Source organism: Cherax quadricarinatus, chromosome 10 (assembly GCF_038502225.1).
Source record: "Cherax quadricarinatus isolate ZL_2023a chromosome 10, ASM3850222v1, whole genome shotgun sequence".
Taxonomy (NCBI): Eukaryota; Metazoa; Arthropoda; class Malacostraca; order Decapoda; family Parastacidae; genus Cherax; species Cherax quadricarinatus.
In genome coordinates this window covers 39,860,094-39,883,457 of record NC_091301.1, presented here as the reverse complement: position 1 = coordinate 39,883,457, position 23,364 = coordinate 39,860,094, and the positions used below count along the sequence as shown (strand labels likewise).

General features: G+C 45.3%; 1 protein-coding gene across 1 annotated transcript in view; it reads right to left on the bottom strand.

Annotated features, from left to right (window-relative positions):
- The window catches only part of LOC128688055 (uncharacterized), a gene marked incomplete at its 5' end in the record, with an annotated part of 80,505 nt that overhangs the window by 25,687 nt on the left and 31,454 nt on the right, over nucleotides 1-23,364 (bottom strand). Inside the window, 1 exon segment of the mRNA XM_070083847.1 lies at nucleotides 23,076-23,190. Within this exon segment, the coding sequence (XP_069939948.1) occupies nucleotides 23,076-23,190 (115 nt within the window).

Below are 23,364 nucleotides of genomic sequence, written 5' to 3'. Positions count from 1 at the left end.
TATGTCCATAAGTTCGCTTCTAATGTAAGTTGTCAGATAGTCCGGTCATCCCAACCTATGTTTTTAAATCCATGGTATTTAATTACAATAATTGCAAATTCATCTGGAAAATATTTTCTTCAGTTTAGCACGTCAGCATCACACTCAGGATGATCTCTGAAACGCGCAAGTATTGAGGCAGCATTTAACATGCTACAAAATGCTGGAACAAAGTTTTGCACACAACGATGTTAGCATCATATAAAATTACAAATAATAATATGAAATAAATATAAAACCGATGGAAATATACAATCCTCAGCGACCAAGTTGTAATTGATTCTTATTTCATTATTAATTGTCAAATTTATCGAGTGAGTAAGAATAATGATAAGTAAATTATGTCGTATAAACAGTAGTTCAGTGATGGTGATGAGGATCACACCTGACGTGAAGGAAAATTATGATTACATCACCGAATGTTATGTGACAGATTCTTAATACTTACTGTCAGCAGCATCATGTGTGTCACTGACGTGGGAGCAGTGTCAGCAGCATCATGTGTGTCACTGACGTGGGAGCAGTGTCAGCAGCATCATGTGTGTCACTGACGTGGAAGCAGTGTCAGCAGCATCATGTGTGTCACTGATGTGGGAGCAGTGTCAGCAGCATCATGTGTGTCACTGACGTGGAAGCAGTGTCAGCAGCATCATGTGTGTCACTGACGTGGGAGCAGTGTCAGCAGCATAATGTGTGTCACTGACGTGGGAGCAGTGTCAGCAGCATCATGTGTGTCACTGACGTGGGAGCAGTGTCAGCAGCATCATGTGTGTCACTGACGTGGGAGCAGTGTCAGCAGCATCATGTGTGTCACTGACGTGGGAGCAGTGTCAGCAGCATCATGTGTGTCACTGATGTGGGAGCAGTGTCAGCAGCATAATGTGTGTCACTGACGTGGGAGCAGTGTCAGCAGCATCATGTGTGTCACTGACGTGGGAGCAGTGTCAGCAGCATAATGTGTGTCACTGAGGTGGGAGCAGTGTCAGCAGCATCATGTGTGTCACTGACGTGGGAGCAGTGTCAGCAGCATAATGTGTGTCACTGACGTGGGAGCAGTGTCAGCAGCATAATGTGTGTCACTGACGTGGGAGCAGTGTCAGCAGCATCATGTGTGTCACTGACGTGGGAGCAGTGTCAGCAGCATAATGTGTGTCACTGACGTGGGAGAAGTGTCAGCAGCATAATGTGTGTCACTGACGTGGGAGCAGTGTCAGCAGCATCATGTGTGTCACTGACGTGGGAGCAGTGTCAGCAGCATCATGTGTGTCACTGACGTGGGAGCAGTGTCAGCAGCATAATGTGTGTCACTGATGTGGGAGCAGTGTCAGCAGCATAATGTGTGTCACTGACGTGGGAGCAGTGTCAGCAGCATCATGTGTGTCACTGACGTGGGAGCAGTGTCAGCAGCATAATGTGTGTCACTGATGTGGGAGCAGTGTCAGCAGCATAATGTGTGTCACTGACGTGGGAGCAGTGTCAGCAGCATAATGTGTGTCACTGATGTGGGAGCAGTGTCAGCAGCATAATGTGTGTCATTGATGTGGGAGCAGTGTCAGCAGCATAATGTGTGTCACTGACGTGGGAGCAGTGTCAGCAGCATAATGTGTGTCATTGACGTGGGAGCAGTGTCAGCAGCATAATGTGTGTCACTGATGTGGGAGCAGTGTCAGCAGCATCATGTGTGTCACTGACGTGGGAGCAGTGTCAGCAGCATCATGTGTCAGACGTGGGAGCAGAGTCAGCAGCATCATGTGTGTCACTGACGTGGGAGCAGTGTCAGCAGCATAATGTGTGTTACTGGTGTGGGAGCATTGTCAGCAGCATCATGTGTGTGTCACTGACGTGGGAGCAGTGTCAGCAGCATCATGTGTCAGACGTGGGAGCAGTGTCAGCAGCATCATGTGTGTCACTGACGTGGGAGCAGTGTCAGCAGCATAATGTGTGTCACTGGTGTGGGAGCAGTGTCAGCAGCATCATGTGTGCCACTGACGTGGGAGCAGTGTCAGCAGCATCATGTGTATCACTGATGTGGGAGCAGTGTCAGCAGCATCATGTGTATCACTGATGTGGGAGTAGTGTCAGTAGTATCATGTGTATCACTGATGTGGGAGCAGTGTCAGCAGCATCATGAGTGTCACTGGCGTGGGAGCAGTGTCAGCAGTATCATGTGTATCACTGATGTGGGAGCAGTGTCAGCAGCATCATGTGTGTCACTGATGTGGGAGCAGTGTCAGCAGCATCATGTGCATCACTGATGTGGGAGCACTGTCAGCAGCATCATGTGTGCCACTGAAGTGGGAGCACTGTCAGCAGTATCATGTGTATAACTGACGTGGGAGCAGTGTCAGCGTCATCATGTGTCACTGACGTACGAGCAGTGTCAGCAGCATCATGTGTGTCACTGGCGTGGGAGCAGTGTCATCAGCATAATGAGTGTGTCACTGACGTGGGAGCAGTGTCAGCAGCATTATGTGTCACTGGCGTGGGAGCAGTGTCAGCAGCATAATGTGTGTCACTGACGTGGGAGCAGTGTCAGCAGCATCATGTGTCAGACGTGGGACCAATGTCAGCAGCATCATGTGTGTCACTGGCTTGGGAGCAGTGTCAGCAGCATAATGTGTGTCACTGATGTGGGAGCAGTGTCAGCAGCATCATGTGTCAGACGTGGGAGCAGTGTCAGCATCATGTGTGTCACTGGCGTTGGAGCAGTGTCAGCAGCATCATGTGTCAGACGTGGGAGCAGTGTCAGCAGCATCATGTGTCAGACGTGGGAGCAGTGTCAGCAGCATCATGTGTGTCACTGACTTGGGAGCAGTGTCAGCAGCATAATGTGTGTCACTGGTGTGGGAGCAGTGTCAGCAGCATCATGTGTGTCACTGACGTGGGAGCAGTGTCAGCAACATCATGTGTATCACTGATGTGGGAGCAGTGTCAGCAGCATCATGTGTGTCACTGACGTGGGAGCAGTGTCAGCAACATCATGTGTATCACTGATGTGGGAGCAGTGTCAGCAGCATCATGTGTGTCACTGACGTGGGAGCAGTGTCAGCAGCATCATGTGTATCACTGATGTGGGAGCAGTGTCAGCAGCATAATGTGTGTCACTGACGTGGGAGCATTGTCAGAAATATCATGTGTATCACTGACGTGGGAGCAGTGTCAGCAGCATCATGTGTCACTTTCGTAGGAGCAGTGTCAGCAGCATAATGTGTGTCACTGACGTGGGAGCAGTGTCAGCAGCATAATGTGTGCCACTGATGTGGGAGCAGTGTCAGCGGCATAATGTGTGTCACTGATGTGGGAGCAGTGTCAGCAGCATAATGTGTGTCACTGATGTGGGAGCAGTGTCAGCAGCATAATGTGTGTCACTGATGTGGGAGTAGTGTCAGCAGCATAATGTGTGTCACTGATGTGGGAGCAGTGTCAGCAGCATAATGTGTGTCACTGTCGTGGGAGCAGTGTCAGCAGCATAATGTGTGTCACTGTCGTGGGAGCAGTGTCAGCAGCATCATGTGTGTCACTGACGTGGGAGCAGTGTCAGCAGCATCATGTGTGTCACTGACGTGGGAGCAGTGTCAGCAGCATAATGTGTGTCACTGTCGTGGGAGCAGTGTCAGCAGCATCATGTGTGTCACTGACGTGGGAGCAGTGTCAGCAGCATCATGTGTGTCACTGACGTGGGAGCAGTGTCAGCAGCATCATGTGTCAGACGTGGGAGCAGAGTCAGCAGCATCATGTGTGTCACTGACGTGGGAGCAGTGTCAGCAGCATAATGTGTGTCACTGGTGTGGGAGCATTGTCAGCAGCATCATGTGTGTGTCACTGACGTGGGAGCAGTGTCAGCAGCATCATGTGTCAGACGTGGGAGCAGTGTCAGCAGCATCATGTGTGTCACTGACGTTGGAGCAGTGTCAGCAGCATAATGTGTGTCACTGACGTGGGAGCAGTGTCAGCAGCATCATGTGTATCACTGATGTGGGAGCAGTGTCAGCAGCATCATGTGTATCACTGATGTGGGAGCAGTGTCAGCAGTATCATGTGTATCACTGATGTGGGAGCAGTGTCAGCAGCATCATGAGTGTCACTGGCGTGGGAGCAGTGTCAGCAGTATCATGTGTATCACTGATGTGGGAGCAGTGTCAGCAGCATCATGTGTGTCACTGATGTGGGAGCAGTGTCAGCAGCATCATGTGCATCACTGATGTGGGAGCAGTGTCAGCAGCATCATGTGTGCCACTGAAGTGGGAGCAGTGTCAGCAGTATCATGTGTATAACTGACGTGGGAGCAGTGTCAGCATCATCATGTGTCACTGACGTAGGAGCAGTGTCAGCAGCATCATGTGTGTCACTGGCGTGGGAGCAGTGTCATCAGCATAATGTGTGTGTCACTGACGTGGGAGCAGTGTCAGCCGCATTATGTGTCACTGGCGTCGGAGAAGTGTCAGCAGCATAATGTGTGTCACTGACGTGGGAGCAGTGTCAGCAGCATCATGTGTCAGACGTGGGAGCAGTGTCAGCATCATGTGTGTCACTGGCGTGGGAGCAGTGTCAGCAGCATCATGTGTCAGACGTGGGAGCAGTGTCAGCAGCATCATGTGTCAGACGTGGGAGCAGTGTCAGCAGCATCATGTGTGTCACTGACTTGGGAGCAGTGTCAGCAGCATAATGTGTGTCACTGGTGTGGGAGCAGTGTCAGCAGCATCATGTGTGTCACTGACGTGGGAGCAGTGTCAGCAACATCATGTGTATCACTGATGTGGGAGCAGTGTCAGCAGCATCATGTGTGTCACTGACGTGGGAGCAGTGTCAGCAGCATAATGTGTGTCACTGACGTGGGAGCAGTGTCAGCAGCATCATGTGTCAGACGTGGGAGCAGTGTCAGCAGCATCATGTGTGTCACTGACTTGGAAGCAGTGTCAGCAGCATAATGTGTGTCACTGGTGTGGGAGCAGTGTCAGCAGCATCATGTGTGTCACTGACGTGGGAGCAGTGTCAGCAACATCATGTGTATCACTGATGTGGGAGCAGTGTCAGCAGCATCATGTGTGTCACTGACGTGGGAGCAGTGTCAGCAGCATCATGTGTATCACTGATGTGGGAGCAGTGTCAGCAGCATCATGTGTGTCACTGACGTGGGAGCATTGTCAGAAGTATCATGTGTATCACTGACGTGGGAGCAGTGTCAGCAGCATCATGTGTATCACTGATGTGGGAGCAGTGTCAGCAGCATCATGTGTGTCACTGACGTGGGAGCAGTGTCAGCAGCATCATGTGTATCACTGATGTGGGAGCAGTGTCAGCAGCATCATGTGTGTCACTGACGTGGGAGCATTGTCAGAAGTATCATGTGTATCACTGACGTGGGAGCAGTGTCTGCAGCATCATGTGTGTCACTGACGTGGGAGCAGTGTCAGCAGCATAATGTGTGTCACTGGTGTGGGAGCAGTGTCAGCAGCATCATGTGTGTCACTGACGTGGGAGCAGTGTCAGTAGCATTATCTGTCACTGACATAGGAGCAGTGTCAGCAGCATCATGTGTCACTGACGTGGGAGCAGTGTCAGCAGTATCATGTGTGTCACTGACGTGGGAGCAGTGTCAGAAGCATCATGTGTGTCACTGATGTGGGAGCAGTGTCAGCAGCATAATGTGTGTCACTGATGTGGGAGCAGTGTCAGCAGCATAATGTGTGTCACTGATGTGGGAGGAGTGTCAGCAGCATAATGTGTGTCACTGATGTGGGAGCAGTGTCAGCAGCATCATGTGTGTCACTGATGTGGGAGCAGTGTCAGCAGCATAATGTGTGTCACTGATGTGGGAGCAGTGTCAGCAGCATAATGTGTGTCACTGATGTGGGAGTAGTGTCAGCAGCATAATGTGTGTAACTGACGTGGCAGCAGTGTCAGCAGCATAATGTGTGTCACTGACGTGGGAGCAGTGTCAGCAGCATCATGTGTGTCACTGACGTGGGAGCAGTGTCAGCAGCATCATGTGTGTCACTGACGTGGGAGCAGTGTCAGCAGCATCATGTGTCAGACGTGGGAGCAGAGTCAGCAGCATCATGTGTGTCACTGACGTGGGAGCAGTGTCAGCAGCATAATGTGTGTCACTGGTGTGGGAGCATTGTCAGCAGCATCATGTGTGTGTCACTGACGTGGGAGCAGTGTCAGCAGCATCATGTGTGTCACTGACGTGGGAGCAGTGTCAGCAGCATCATGTGTGTCACTGACGTGGGAGCAGTGTCAGCAGCATAATGTGTGTCACTGGTGTGGGAGCAGTGTCAGCAGCATCATGTGTGCCACTGACGTGGGAGCAGTGTCAGCAGCATCATGTGTATCACTGATGTGGAAGCAGTGTCAGCAGCATCATGGGTATCACTGATGTGGGAGCAGTGTCAGCAGCATCATGAGTGTCACTGGCGTGGGAGCAGTGTCAGCAGTATCATGTGTATCACTGATGTGGGAGCAGTGTCAGCAGCATCATGTGTGTCACTGACGTGGGAGCAGTGTCAGCAGCATCATATGCATCACTGATGTGGGAGCAGTGTCAGCAGCATCATGTGTGCCACTGAAGTGGGAGCAGTGTCAGCAGTATCATGTGTATAACTGACGTGGGAGCAGTGTCAGCATCATCATGTGTCACTGACGTAGGAGCAGTGTCAGCAGCATCATGTGTGTCACTGGCGTGGGAGCAGTGTCATCAGCATAATGTGTGTGTCACTGACGTGGGAGCAGTGTCAGCAGCATTATGTGTGTCACTGGCGTGGGAGCAGTGTCAGCAGCATAATGTGTGTCACTGACGTGGGAGCAGTGTCAGCAGCATTATGTGTGTCACTGGCGTGGGAGCAGTGTCAGCAGCATAATGTGTGTCACTGACGTGGGAGCAGTGTCAGCAGCATCATGTGTCAGACGTGGGAGCAGTGTCAGCAGCATCATGTGTGTCACTGACTTGGGAGCAGTGTCAGCAGCATAATGTGTGTCACTGGTGTGGGAGCAGTGTCAGCAGCATCATGTGTGTCATTGACGTGGGAGCAGTGTCAGCAACATCATTTGTATCACTGATGTGGGAGCAGTGTCAGCAGCATCATGTGTGTCACTGACGTGGGAGCAGTGTCAGCAGCATCATGTGTATCACTGATGTGGGAGCAGTGTCAGCAGCATCATTTGTGTCACTGACGTGGGAGCATTGTCAGAAGTATCATGTGTATCACTGACGTGGGAGCAGTGTCAGCAGCATCATGTGTCACTTTCGTAGGAGCAGTGTCTGCAGCGTCAAGTGTGTCACTGACGTGGAAGCAGTGTCAGCAGCATCATGTGTGTCACTGACGTGGGAGCAGTGTCAGCAGCATAATGTGTGTCACTGGTGTGGGAACAGTGTCAGCAGCATCATGTGTGTCACTGACGTGGGAGCAGTGTCAGCAGCATTATCTGTGTCACTGACATAGGAGCAGTGTCAGCAGCATCATGTGTCACTGACGTGGGAGCAGTGTCAGCAGTATCATGTGTGTCACTGACGTGGTAGCAGTGTCAGCAACATCATGTGTATCACTGATGTGGGAGCAGTGTCAGCAGCATCATGTGTGTCACTGACGTGGGAGCAGTGTCAGCAGCATAATGTGTCACTGACGTGGGAGCAGTGTCAGCAGCATCATGTGTCAGACGTGGGAGCAGTGTCAGCAGCATCATGTGTGTCACTGACTTGGGAGCAGTGTCAGCAGCATAATGTGTGTCACTGGTGTGGGAGCAGTGTCAGCAGCATCATGTGTGTCACTGACGTGGGAGCAGCGTCAGCAACATCATTTGTATCACTGATGTGGGAGCAGTGTCAGCAGCATCATATGTGTCACTGACGTGGGAGCAGTGTCAGCAGCATCATGTGTATCACTGATGTGGGAGCAGTGTCAGCAGCATCATGTGTGTCACTGACGTGGGAGCATTGTCAGAAGTATCATGTGTATCACTGACGTGGGAGCAGTGTCAGCAGCATCATGTGTCACTTTCGTAGGAGCAGTGTCTGCAGCATCATGTGTGTCACTGACGTGGAAGCAGTGTCAGCAGCATCATGTGTGTCACTAACGTGGGAGCAGTGTCAGCAGCATAATGTGTGTCACTGGTGTGGGAGCAGTGTCAGCAGCATCATGTGTGTCACTGACGTGGGAGCAGTGTCAGCAGTATCATGTGTGTCACTGACGTGGTAGCAGTGTCAGCAACATCATGTGTATCACTGATGTGGGAGCAGTGTCAGCAGCATCATGTGTGTCACTGACGTGGGAGCAGTGTCAGCAGCATAATGTGTCACTGACGTGGGAGCAGTGTCAGCAGCATCATGTGTCAGACGTGGGAGCAGTGTCAGCAGCATCATGTGTGTCACTGACTTGGGAGCAGTGTCAGCAGCATAATGTGTGTCACTGGTGTGGGAGCAGTGTCAGCAGCATCATGTGTGTCACTGACGTGGGAGCAGCGTCAGCAACATCATTTGTATCACTGATGTGGGAGCAGTGTCAGCAGCATCATGTGTGTCACTGACGTGGGAGCAGTGTCAGCAGCATCATGTGTATCACTGATGTGGGAGCAGTGTCAGCAGCATCATGTGTGTCACTGACGTGGGAGCATTGTCAGAAGTATCATGTGTATCACTGACGTGGGAGCAGTGTCAGCAGCATCATGTGTCACTTTCGTAGGAGCAGTGTCTGCAGCATCATGTGTGTCACTGACGTGGAAGCAGTGTCAGCAGCATCATGTGTGTCACTAACGTGGGAGCAGTGTCAGCAGCATAATGTGTGTCACTGGTGTGGGAGCAGTGTCAGCAGCATCATGTGTGTCACTGACGTGGGAGCAGTGTCAGCAGCATTATCTGTGTCACTGACATAGGAGCAGTGTCAGCAGCATCATGTGTCACTGACGTTGGAGCAGTGTCAGCAGTATCATGTGTGTCACTGACGTGGGAGCAGTGTCAGAAGCAACATGTGTCACTGACGTGGAAGCAGTGTCAGCAGCATCATGTGTGTTACTGACGTAGGAGCAGTGTCAGCAGCATCATGTGTGTCACTCATGTGGGAGCAGTGTCAGCAGCATCATGTGTCACTGACGGAGAAGCAATATCGGCAGCATCATGTGTGTCACTGACGTAGGAGCAGTGTCAGCAGCATCATGTGTCACTGACATGGGAGCAGTATCAGCAGCATCATGTGCCACTGACGTGGGAGCAGTGGTGAAGTGGCTGCTATATCCTGGGAACAGCTGAGCAGTGGCAGTAACTTAGGTATGTTTCTCCAGTAGTAATACAGCTGCAGCAGCCCTTTTAAGCACATTCCTTTTGCATATAAACATTGGTATTCCTTCTTCATAGTTGCTGTTGCATTTATGGCTTGGTGAGAGAGCGCTGGCAAATTTCTTGAAAGAACAGTATCTCAGAATTAACAAAATCACAAATTATTGTTATTAACAATTGCTTGCGATAACAATTATCAACGCTGGAAGTGACACAGGGAGACAGGATCATGATAATTACCATTATTTTTAAAAGCGCTGTAATGTTCACTTGGCCAGTGTTGCTCATATGCAGCTTTCCGAAGTCTGACCTGAAGATGGGCATGTCGGTGATGGAATATCAGGTTCTCACCAAAGAAAAGAGTAATTTTGAATAATGGTGCAGCTACTGTATGCTTGGAGATCTAAAAAATGCAGTTGATTTATCTGGGTAATTGACTGATAGTCATAAAGCGCACTAACAAAGGTTGTCCCAGCATCAAGGAAATCAGTCTAAGAAGAAGCTGCTTTCCCAGTCTAACTCTCAGTTCATGAAAATTTCTTTAAAGCTTCTAAAGTTTTGCCTCTGGTATATGGTATGACTCCGTCACAATCTGTGACAGTATGTATATCTAACAGTTGGAGATATTTATAACCTAGGTAAGTCCTGATACCTTAATGTTAATGACTGTATAGTCAAAGCACTTAATTCTTCTGTTTTTGTCCATACACTGTATTGATAAACAAACTGGTTAGTGAAATTTTTACATAATAAAGATACATAGTTGTTGCACATGTATCCAATTCTTCGGTGTTGTATACCATTGATGTTTTGATACTTGTCAGACAGCAACATCATGGAATCCTGATACGGATGACATCACCACAACTACTTACTAACGCTGGCCCAACACTTGGACATGACCTACGTCCACTGGAGAATACCGCCTACCAGTGACAATGCCTTCATCTGCTGCACGTCATCTGACTCCATTCTCTCTAAATATCCAAGCCACCTCAAACCCTCCGCAGCCCTCTAAATCATACTTTTGGTAACTACACACCTCCCCCTAATTTCCAAACCACGAATTCTCTACATAATACTCACACCACACATATCCCTTAAGCACGACATCTCTACTGCCTTCAGCCTCCACCTCGCTGCAACATTCAAAACCCTATTATTCTCATATAACAATGCACCAGCCACTTTTTATTTTGCCACTTCTACAGTCCACCTCATCTCTTATAGGACCATCCAACAAATCTACTCCAAAATATCTGAAAACATATACTATACTTAGTAATAACTTCCTATCTCCAATCTAAGATCCTGTCTTTTATTGTCATTACTTTTTATACTCTTATCACTTCACTCTTTCATGTGCTTGCTTCTAACTTCCTTCTTTTACATATCCTCCCAAATTCGTTTACCAACCTTTTTAACTTTTCTTCCGAATCTCCCAAAACAACCGCATCATCGGCCAAAAAAACAACTGTGACAACTCCCTAATGTCACATGGTGACATTAAAGACCCATGTTTAAGGCTCATTTTTTCTGGAGAATGATCTTTCTCTTACATGCAACAACCTGCGCCTTGCTGACCATATAAAACTTCTTTACTGCTCTAACTAATCTATCACCTATTCCCATTCCAGACATTTACAACATCTGCAACATTGCTTCTTTATCCACCCTGTCATATGCATTTTCTAAATCCATAATTACAATTAAAAGTGCCTTAACCTTATCTAAGTATTGTTCACGTATATGCTTCCATGTAAACACTTGGCCTACACAGCCCCTATCAGTAATCCCATCTATCCCGGCTGTTTTACTCAGTTTCATTCTATCTAGTTCCACTTGCACCCGTCCCACATTCACATCGTGACTCCTAAAAGGTGTTATGCCACCCTGCCCAGTGCAAGTAATCACCTCCTCCCTCGTTTCATCAAAATTCAACAATTTCCGAAAATATTCCCTCCATCTTCCTATTACCTCTACCTTCACATCAGATGATTCAAATCTTAGTTTTTAACTATTAAAGCCATTTGTTTCTTAGACTTTCTCAACTTCCTGATTTCTCTTCAAAGGTTTTTCTTATTCTTAGCATTTTTTTCTATAAAGCACCTCCCACTCTTATTAGGTCTCATTTCGCCCTTCCTCACCACTCTTTCAATTTCTCTTTTACTATCTAAATGAAGCACTGAAATAACATTACCAAGGACCTCCACTTATTCCCATAATAAACATCTACGTGACACCATCATTACTCATGTACATTTCAAGCGAGTTCACTTTTGTTCTCATTTGATGTTGATTTCTATTGACGTTATTTATCACAGTGAGTAAAACAGGATCAGTAACACTGCGCCCAGGTTGAGAATGTTGGTGCTGCTTAACCAACAGTTTGCAGAACCTGTCATTAACTATCTTTGTGGTACTGTGCATGTCTTGCAGGCCTTCACTATTTCACTTTGCTTCACCTCTTTGGGAGTCTTTAGATCTAGAGATCAACAGCATTCATCACGAAAGATGCAATGTTGTTTATCAGATGCGTCTTCACTGAAGGTTCACTACTAGGTACTGAGTTTGAACCTTATCATTTTTCTCAGACGTTGTGGATGATGATCAGATGTGTAGTTTGGGACACAACTTTTATGACAAAACACAACGTAATTGGGTGACGAGAAAATGTTTTCCCTGCGAGTCAGTGCGATGTGAGTCGCCTCTCGTCACTCTGTTCTCCATTATTATCTGAACTCGCTGTTTGGAACATTTTATGACTTATCCTGTGAGGATGCAAAGTAACACGTAGCTATATAATCTGTCCTGAATAGCTTGCTGAAAATATAATGAGATATAATATTTATACAACATATGTTATACCATGTATATTGTTATTAAGTGGAATGCAGCGTTAATAATTACACATTTTTATATAACACAATTGTAACAGGTATGCAAGGCCTACGAGTTTTTGTGTTTCATAACCGATTTTTGTATTGATCATGGAGAGTCAAATTTATGAATATGTGAATGTGTGATCTACTAGGAAAATGAGAGGATGGATAATGAGAACCCTTAAAACAAGGATGCCAAGCTAATGATGATTTTCTTTAAATCACTTGTTCTATCTAGGCTGGAGTATTACTGTACAACAACGGCCCCTTTCAATGTAGGCGAAACTGCAGATCTGGGGAATATGCAGAGAATTATCACTGCACGTGTAAAAACAATAAAACACCTCATTTACTGGGAACGCTTGAAGTTCCTTAACCTGTATTCTTTGGAACGCAAGCGAGAAAGATACATTATAATTTACACCTGGAATATCCTAGAGGGAGTTCCAGAACTCCGCAGGGAAATCACTCCCTACAAAAGCAAATGACGCGGCAGGCGGTACAACATCCCCCAGTGAAAAGCAGGGGTGCTGGGAGTACAACAAGAGATTATCGCAGTAAGTGTCAGGATCACAAGACTGTTCAACTGCCTCCCAGCATCCATTAGGGGGATTACCAATAGACCACTGGCTGTCTTCAAGAGGGAGCCGGACAGACACCTAAAATCAGTGCCCGACCAGCCGGGCTGGTCATGCACTGACTTCAGGTTGGATTCCGTATGCTGGATTGCGTGCAGCCTGGTTGATCAGGCCCTGATCCACCGCGAGTCCTGGTCATGTACTGGGCCGCGGGGGTGTTGACCCCGGAACGCCCTCCAAGTATATACAGTAAGTGTAATATATACTAGTAGTCACCTTACCAGATAATTTTTCGTATTTAAGAACTTTTCTCATTGAGTGTGCAGACTTGTATTTCCACCTTTCTCACTGCACACACCTCTACTAATTTTACCACAATTCTTGATCTAAAATCTGCATTTGACATCGTAAACAGAACCTTTATACTACATGAACTAGCCAAAATGAATATTGGTGGTAGCTTACTCAGTTGAGTATCCTCTGTCCTCTACCCAGGCTTTAGAAGCGAGTCTAAAGATATGCTCCTAGGTACACCATAGGGAGGAGTTCTCAGTCCCATGCTATTTAATGTTCTGATTAATGCTCTCCTAAACTCTCTAACTGACCTCACCTGTGAGCTATGCTGATGACATCATGATCCATACAACAGGGCATAAGAGGATAAGTACAATTCTTAATGAAGTTCAGGCAATTTGAAATCGAGTAGGCCTCATCATTTCTTCATCTAAAACAAAGATAATGACAAGCAAACGACATCCCCCACCCATTTGTTTGCAGGATGAAAACATTAGCTACGTTAAATCTTACAGATAACTTGGTGTAGATGTACCTATCAACAAATCCACCATACCCCAACTAAATAAGAAATGCAAAGATAGGCTAAATGTTCTCAAAGCTATTGCTGGCTACAACCCCAATTGTGAGAATAGTGAGAATCATGTATATAGACTATATTAGGATCTTAACTGATTATGCTGCACCCATGTTAATATTAACTAAGGAAAGTTCTCTCCGACCCTTGGAGTTAATGCGAAATGAAGCTCTAAGAATTAATCTTTTTTGTCCTAAATCTACCAAGGTTCTTAACATGAGGAAGGAGCTTGGTGTGTCTAGTATCAGTGATAGGATTATTGAGATTAGCACTGTACTTGATATTAGAATGATAAGAATTGAACCAGACACTGTCATTATGAATCTTACTAAATGTCTAGAAGTAAATACACATAGATCTAAATAGGTTGTATCACTATAGACAACAAGAGCACTTCACCCCTCCATGGAAGATGTGTTCATTTAATATGACATATATGCAAGTCCCTCCCAAGAAGCTCATTGCAAATAATCCCTTAAATCACTTGTAAAAGAAACTGCTTAGGAAGAAATTTCTCGCCTAGCTGGTAGTAATAATTTATCACAACTTATATACACTGATGGATCTAAGCAGGAGTCTACTGGCAGGGCTGCATCTGCTCTAGTTGCCTCCTTCCTAGTTAAGAACAATAGGAACATTGCTGAGTTAGGAATAAGAGTTAACAACTGGGCATCTACACTACAAACTGAATTGTTTACTATCCTAATGGCGCTTAAGCTAATTTATGACACTAAACCTGATTCTATAAATATTACTGATTTTGTGTCATTTACTGAAGGCTTTTGACTCACATAATGAATAACAACATGTTCAATTGAGAAACCATATACAGATACTCAAAAATTCAGGATAACGGAATTAATGTACAATTGTTATGGATTCCATCACACAGTGGATTACTCCATAATACAGTTGATACGTTACCAAGAAAACTTCCCTGAAGGAGAATATAGAATATAACTTTGGTATATCTGTGTCTAGAATTAGGAACAATATTAGGAAAGTATTAAGATAATGAAACTGAATGTTATAGGAATGCAGTTAGAAGCCTGAGTAGAGCTATTACTTACTATGATAACATGAACGTAGATAAATATGTTTATGGAGCAACTTGCAATATGAATAAACTGATGTTGTAGGTGCCAGGCATAAACCTTGTTACAAGTACTTCTGGCAGTTTGGGAGACACGTAGATGATAATCAAACAAAATGTAAAGAATGTGGCCAGCCCTATGGTCTTGAACACTATGTGCTTAATTGTCCACTTATTGTGGAATTTAGAGATAGACAGAATAACCTATGCAATATGTCAAGATATCTTATTAATGAAAATGAAATACCAGATATATTAAGCAAATTTCCTAAATATGCTTGTAACAGATAAGTGAACTGTAGGTATAAATCTAGATATACTCCTGTTAATTATTCTGGGTCCTAGTTCCTAGGCCTTTTGCGTATCCACATGCTCTTGCACTGCCGTCCACAGGATGGGTATGGAGTGCACGATAAACTAGCCACTTCGGTGGCAAAATATACTCCTGATTAACTGACAATGACAGTAATTTTCTTACTGTGGAAAACATTAATTAAGTTTAGACATGTGAACAACCTAACAGATCATATTAGAAGCGATGTTTTAACCAGGTGCGACATATATAAATTTTTGTGGAAGCCATCTTGAACTTCTGCCAATTCTGCAAAATACTCAGTATTATTATAGTGGCAACCACCAGATACTGTATAATAGAACCCTAAGGATCCTGCATCAGGGGGCCACTAAGGATCCTGCATCAGGGGCCCACTAAGGATCCTGCACCAGGGGCCCACTGATCCTGCACCAGGGGTCCACTAATGTATCAGGACCCCTAGGAATCCAACATCAGGAGCCCCCTAAGGATCCTGTATCAGGGACCTCAAAAGGATAATAAATCTAAAAATAAAAGAGTGGACTCCTAACAGTTTTCAGTTTACTCCCGACGCTGCTGGACTAATGCTACACTACAGGGAAGCTCTTGGATATTCCACAGATACATTAACTAAAACAATCATGAATTAATAAGAGCAGGGCTCTTATTAATAAGAGCAAGGCTCTTATTAATAAGAGCAAGGCTCTTATTAATCAGAAAAATTACTCATGATTGCTTAATAAAGAGTAAATAAAGAAAAGAAGGCATCTTATCAATAAAAAATGTTTCAATCGTCTAAGACTGTAGTGATTTTACACATAACTTTTACACAATTTCACACACAATCGTGTACATGCTCAGGTCACTCTTAAATATACGCGCATGTGGAGGGACAGATCCACACAGTAGTAACAACAACGGTACAGTAGCAGCAACGGTATAGTAGCAGCAACGTATAGTAGCAACAACGGTACAGTAGCAACAACGGAACAGTAGCAGCAACGGTATAGTAGCAGCAACATACAGCAGCAACAACATACAACGGTATAGTAGCAACAACATAAAGTAGCAGCAACATAGAGTGGCAGCAACAACAGTAGCAACAACATACAACGGTATAGTAGCAACAACATAAAGTAGCAGCAACATAGTGGCAGCAACAACAGTAGCAACAACATACAACGGTTTAGTAGCAGCAACATACAGCAGCAGCAACAAACAGTAGCAGCAACAACAGTGGCAGCAAAATACAGCAGCAGCAATATACAGTAGCAGAAACATACAGTAGCAGTAACATACAGTAGCAGCAACATACAGCAGCAGCAACATACAGTAACAGCAACATACAGCAGCAGCAACATACAGTAACAGCAACATACAGCAGCAGCAACATACAGTAACAGCAACATACAGTAAAAGCAACATACAGCAGCAGCAACATACAGTAACAGCAACATACAGTAGCAGCAACATACAGTAGCAGCAACATAGTGGCAGAAACATACAGTAGCAGCAACATACAGTAGCAGCAACGTACAGCAGCAGCAACATACAGCAGCAGCAACATACAGTAGCAGCAACATACAGTAGCAGCAACATACAGTAGCAGCAACATACAGCAGCAGCAACGTACAGTAGCAGCAACATACAGTACAAGCATCATACAGTAGCAGCAACATACAGCAGCAGCAACATACAGCAGCAGCAACATACAGCAGCAGCAACATACAGTGGCAGCAACATACAGTAGCAGCAACATACAGCAGCAGCAACATACAGTAGCAGCAACATAAAGCAGCAGCAACATACAGTAGCAGCAACATACAGCAGCAGAACATACAGTAGCAGCAATATACAGCAGCAGCAACATACAGTAGCAGCAACATACAGTAGCAGCAACATACAGCATCAGCAACATACAGTAGCAGCAACATACAGCAGCAGCAACATACAGTACCAGCAACATACAGCAGCAGCAACATACAGTACCAGCAACATACAGCAGTAGCAACATACAGTAGCAGCAACATACAGCAGCAGCAACATACAGCATCAGCAACATACAGTAGCAGCAACATACAGCAGCAGCAACATACAGTACCAGCAACATACAGCAGCAGCAACATACAGTAGCAGTAATATACAGTAGCAGCAACATACAGCAGCAGCAACATACAGTAGTAGCAACATACAACATCAGCAACATACAGTAGCAGCAACATACAGCAGCAACATATAGTAGCAGCAACATACAGCATCAGCAACATACAGTAGCAGCCACATACAGCAGCAGCAACATACAGCATCAGCAACATACAGCAGCAGCAACATACAGTACCAGCAACATACAGTAGCAGCAACATACAGTAGCAGCAATATACAGTAGCAGCAACATACAGCAGCAGCAACATACAGTAGCAGCAACATACAACATCAGCAACATACAGTAGCAGCAACATACAACAGCAACATATAGTAGCAGCAACATACAGCATCAGCAACATACAGAAGCAGCCACATACAGCAGCAGCAACATACAGCAGCAGCAACATACAGTAGCAGCAACATACAGTATCAGCAACATACAGCATCAGCAACATACAGTAGCAGCAACATACAGTAGCAGCAACGTACAGCATCAGCAACATACAGCATCAGCAACATACAGCAGCAGCAACATACAGCAGCAGCATCATACAGTAGCAGCAACATACAGTAGCAGCATCATACAGTAGCAGCAACATACAGCAGCAACATACAGTAGCAACATACAGTAGCAGCAACATACAGCAGCAACATACAGTAGCAGCAACATACAGTAGCAGCAACATACAGCAGCAGCAACATACAGCAGCAGCAACATACAGTAGTAGCAACATACAGCAGCAGCAACATACAGTAGCAGCAACATACAGCATCAGCAACATACAGCATCAGCAACATACAGAAGCAGCAACAAACAGCATCAGCAACATACAGTAGCAGCAACATACAGCATCAGCACCATACAGTAGCAGCAACATACAGTAGTAGCAACATACAGTACCTGGAACATACAGTAGCAGTAACATACAGCAGCAGCAACATACAGTAGCAGCAACATACAGTAGCAGCAACATACAGCAGCAGCAACATGCAGTAGCAGCAACATACAGCAGCAGCAACATAGAGCAGCAGCAACATACAGCATCAGCAGCATACAGCATCAGCAACATACAGCATCAGCACCATACAGCATCAGCAACATATAGCAGCAGCAACATACAGCAGCAGCAACATACAGCATCAGCAACATACAGCATCAGCAAAATACAGCATCAGCAACATACAGTAGCAGCAACATACAGTACCAGCAACATACAGTAGCAGCAACATGCAGTAGCAGCAACATACAGCAGCAGCAACATACAGTAGCAGCAACATACAGTACCAGCAACATACAGCAGGAGCAACACATAGCATCAGCAACATACAGTAGCAGCAACATACAGCATCAGCAACATACAGTAGCAGCAACATACAGTAGCAACAACATACAGTAGCAGCAACATACAGTAGCAGCAACATACAGCAGCAGCAACATACAGCAGCAGCAACATACAGTAGCAGCAACATACAGTAGCAGCAACATACAGCATCAGCAACATACAGTAGCAGCAGCATACAGTAGCAGCAACATGCAGTAGCAGCAACATACAGTAGCAGCAACATACAGTGGCAGCAACATACATCAGCAGCAACATACAGCAGCAGCAACATACAGTAGCAGCAACATACAGTAGCAGCAACATACAGAAGCAGCAACATACAGTAGCAGCAACATACAGTGGCAGCAACATACAGTAGCAGCAACATACAGTATCAGCAACATACAGTAGCAGCAACATACAGTAGCAACAACATACAGCAGCAGCAACATACAGCAGCAACAACATACAGTGGCAGCAAGGGGATACAGCCGTAAGAAGAACATTACACAGCAGCAGCAACATACAGTAGCAGCAACATACAGCAGCAGCAACATACAGCAGCAGCAACATACAGTAGCAGCAACATACAGCAGCAGCAACATACAGCAGCAGCAACATACAGTAGCAGCAACATACAGTAGCAGCAACATACAGTAGCAGCAACATACAGTAGTAGCAACATACAGTAGCAACAACATACAGCAGCCGCAACATACAGCAGCAACAACATACAGTGGCAGCAACATACAGTAGCAGCAACATACAGTAGCAGCAACATACAGTAGCAGCAACATACAGTAGCAACAACATACAGTGGCAGAAACATACGGTAGCAGCAACATACAGTAGCAGCAACATACAGTGGCAGCAACATACAGTAGCAGCAACATACAGTAGCAGCAACATACAGTAGCAGCAACATACAGTAGCAACAACATACAGTAGCAGCAACATACAGTAGCAGCAACATACAGTAGCAACAACATACAGTAGCAGCAACATACAGCAGCAGCAACATACAGTAGCAGCAACATACAGCAGCAGCAACATACAGCATCGGCAACATACAGTAGCAGCAACATACAGTAGCAGCAACATACAGTAGCAGCAACATACAGCAGCAACAACATACAGTGGCAGCAAGGGGATACAGCAGTAAGAAGAACATTACACAGCAGCTGCAACATACAGTAGCAGCAACATACAGCATCAGCAACATACAGTAGCAGCAACATACAGTAGCAGCAACATACAGTAGCAGCAACATACAGTAGCAGCAACATACAGCATCAGCAACATACAGTAGCAGCAACATACAGTAGCAGCAACATACAGTAGCAGCAATATACAGTAGCAGCAACATACAGTGGCAGCAAGGGGATACAGCAGTAAGAAGAACATTACACAGCAGCAGCAACATACAGCAGCAGCAACATACAGTAGCAGCAACATACAGCAGCCGCAACATACAGCATCAGCAACATACAGTAGCAGCAACATACAGTAGCAGCAACATACAGTAGCAGCAACATACAGTAGCCGCAGGATGCAGTAGTAGCAAGGGGATACAGCAGTAAGAAGAACATTACACAGCAGCAGCAACAACAGCAGGATACAGCAGCAGCAATAGCAGAATACAGCAGTAACAACAAAGATTCACAGCAAGAAATAGCAGCATATATTAACAGCAATATTAGCACACAGCAACTGTACACTACCAACAACAACAGCGTACAGTATCAATAACAAAAACACACAGTATCAACACCTCACAAAAACACTAACAAACTTAAACATCAATAACAACAGGGCACAGCAACATCAATAACAAATAAAAAAAACATACAATAGCACCAACAACAACAGACAGCATTAGCAACATCACACATGGCATCAACAGGAACAACAGCCTACAGCATTGGAAACATAAACATATATGCAGTTTAATGTGATCCTTTATTGACAACGTTTCGCCCACACAGTGGGCTTTTTCAAGTCACAAACAGATCTACCTGGGGTGGAAGGTACGCGAGTATTTATAGTCAGGTTGTTGAGGTCAGGCGGAGAATGCTGCATCTGATGATCTACCGGGTGGGGTATTAGAGTCTAAAATCTTGGGTAGCTTGGAAGGGGTATTGGATAAGTTGTGAGCAGACCTGCAGTGTTCTATGTTCTTATGTGAGATAGCGATGAAGAAGTTTCTTGGCAAGTGGTTCAGCTATGTTATAGAAGCCATTGTTCTGGTTGAAATTGTTGGAGCCAGGTGACAGTCGAAGGAATAATGATGGAGAAACGCTCGGCTTCCAGATGTTCCATGTATAAGTTCGCCAGGACGGCACTGAGTGGCGAGCCCATGGGTAGACCAAAAGTCTGTTGAAAGAGGTGATTTTCGAAAGAGAAACACGTAAAGCCGACACATAGTTCAACGAGGTCGATGAAATCGCTGGCTGGAATAGTAAGATCAAGTGAATCGTTTCTCTTTCGAAAAACACCTCTTTCAACAGATTTTTGGTCTACCCATGGGCTCGCTACTCAGTGCCGTCCTGGCGAACTTATACATGGAACATCTGGAAGCCGAGCGTTTCTCCATCATTATTCTTTCGACTGTCACCTGGCTCCGTTATGTTGACGACATTCTCCTCATAACTCCCAGGCGCTTCAACGTTCAAGCTCTCCAAGACAAGCTCAACCAGGTCGAGCCCTCAATCCAGTTCACACTTGAAGAAGAAGTCGACAACACTCTTCCTTTCCTTGATGTTCTTCTCTGCAAAGCTGACCATGAACTTCGTTTTAAAGTCTATCGAAAACCAATCAACCAAAACGATCTTCTCCACTTCTACTCTCAGCACGACACCAAAACTAAACGTGGTGTAATTATAGGCTTCTTCCTGCGCGCACTCAGAATCCACAGCAATGAGTTCCTTGAGGAAGAATGCACTATAATTGAACAAGTATTTTCTAAACTCCACTATCCTCGTCACTTCATCAGAGACTGCAGACGGCGGGCATTAAACATCTTCAACACACCCAGAGAAGACACTGCCGAGAAAAGATACATAGTCCTCCCCACCAACTCCATTGCCAAACATGTTTCCAACATCTTTTCCAATACCTCATTCCAAGTATCTACCTCCACAACCACGACCATCAAGGACATCACCAGTAGTAGACAGGACAAGCTTCCATCCTCTGCAGGGGTATACATAATCCCTTGTAATGACTGCAACAAATTATACGTGGGCGAAACATCAAGAGACCTCCAAACACGTATTTCAGAACACCAATACGCAAGCAGGACTGACGATACAAGGAATGGCTGTGTACAACATCGCAATTCACACAACCATTTAATTAACTACAGAAACTCAAGACTTATCGCCACAGAAGACAACGCTCAATACCGAAGAATCCTAGAATCATCACTTATCTCTATAACCAACAATTTCAACCAGAACAATGTCTTCTATAACATAGCCGAACCACTTGCCAAGAAACTTCTTCATTGCTATCCCACATAAGAACATAGAACACTGCAGAAGGTCTGCTCACAACTTATCCAATACCCCTTCCAAGCTACCCAAGATTTTAGACTCTAATACCCCACCCGGTAGATCATCAGATGCAGCATTCTCCGCCTGACCTCAACAACCTGACTATAAATACTCACGTACCTTCCACCCCAGGTAGATCTGTTTGTGACTTGAAAAAGCCCACTGTGTGGGCGAAACGTTGTCAATAATGGATCACATTAAACTGCATATGTTTATGTTTCCATTGTGTCGGTTTTTATACCATTTATTTCCAGCCTACAGCATTAACAACAGCACATAGCAAACAAGAGAATATAGCAGCAGCAACAGCAACAAACACAGAACACAGCAGCAAAAACAATACATAGTAACAACAGCACAAAACAACAGCAGCAGCAACTACAGGATAAAGCAGTAACAGCAATAAGCATTAGTAACAAAAGCAACAAAGTAGTAACAGGAATAAACATTAGTAACAAAAGCAACAAAGTAGTAACAAAAGAAACAGTAGTAACAAAAGCAACAAAGCGCACCATAAAAACGCAATAACACACAACAGTAGCAACAACAAAAACAACATATTCGATAGACATACACAGTATTAACAACGGCAACAACATGCACAACAACAGTACACAACAATAATAGCACACAGCAGTAACATCAACAGCATACATCTGTAGCAACAACAGCCCACATCATCATCACAGAGGAACATCAAATAACATCAAGAGCACTCAGCAGCATCACCAGCAGCACACATCAACAATAGCACACAGTATCGACAATAGCAACACAGTATCATCAATAGCACATAGCAACAAAAGCAGCGCAAAGAAGCAGTAACAGCACAGAACTTCGACAAAAGCAAGTACATTAGCAGTATCAGCAACAGAAGCAGCAGCAACACAGCAATAGAAACAATAGCAGCAGCAGTAACAACAACAGCGGTATCAGAATCAACAACAGCAGTAGAAGCAGTAGCTGTAACAGCAACAGCTGTAGCGGCAAGAGCCTGGAATACTCCTTACCAGCAGCGTAGAAGAGCCTTGAGTATGGCAGGACCCAGCTGGTAGCTCACTAAAGTCACACTGATGATTAGCACTACTCGTAGCTCGAAGAAGGCCAAGATCCTCTCAGATACGTCTGTAGAAGGGAAGTACAGAGAGAGAGCCTATAGTATACACACAGTGGGTAGGTAGAAGGAAGAGAGGGATGGAATCTCTTAGAGTGTGAGTGTGAGTGTGAGTGCGAGTGTGAATGTTAGTTAGTTACCAATTTTGTCCTAGGCACATGTCGATTAGACACTAGGCCTGGTGT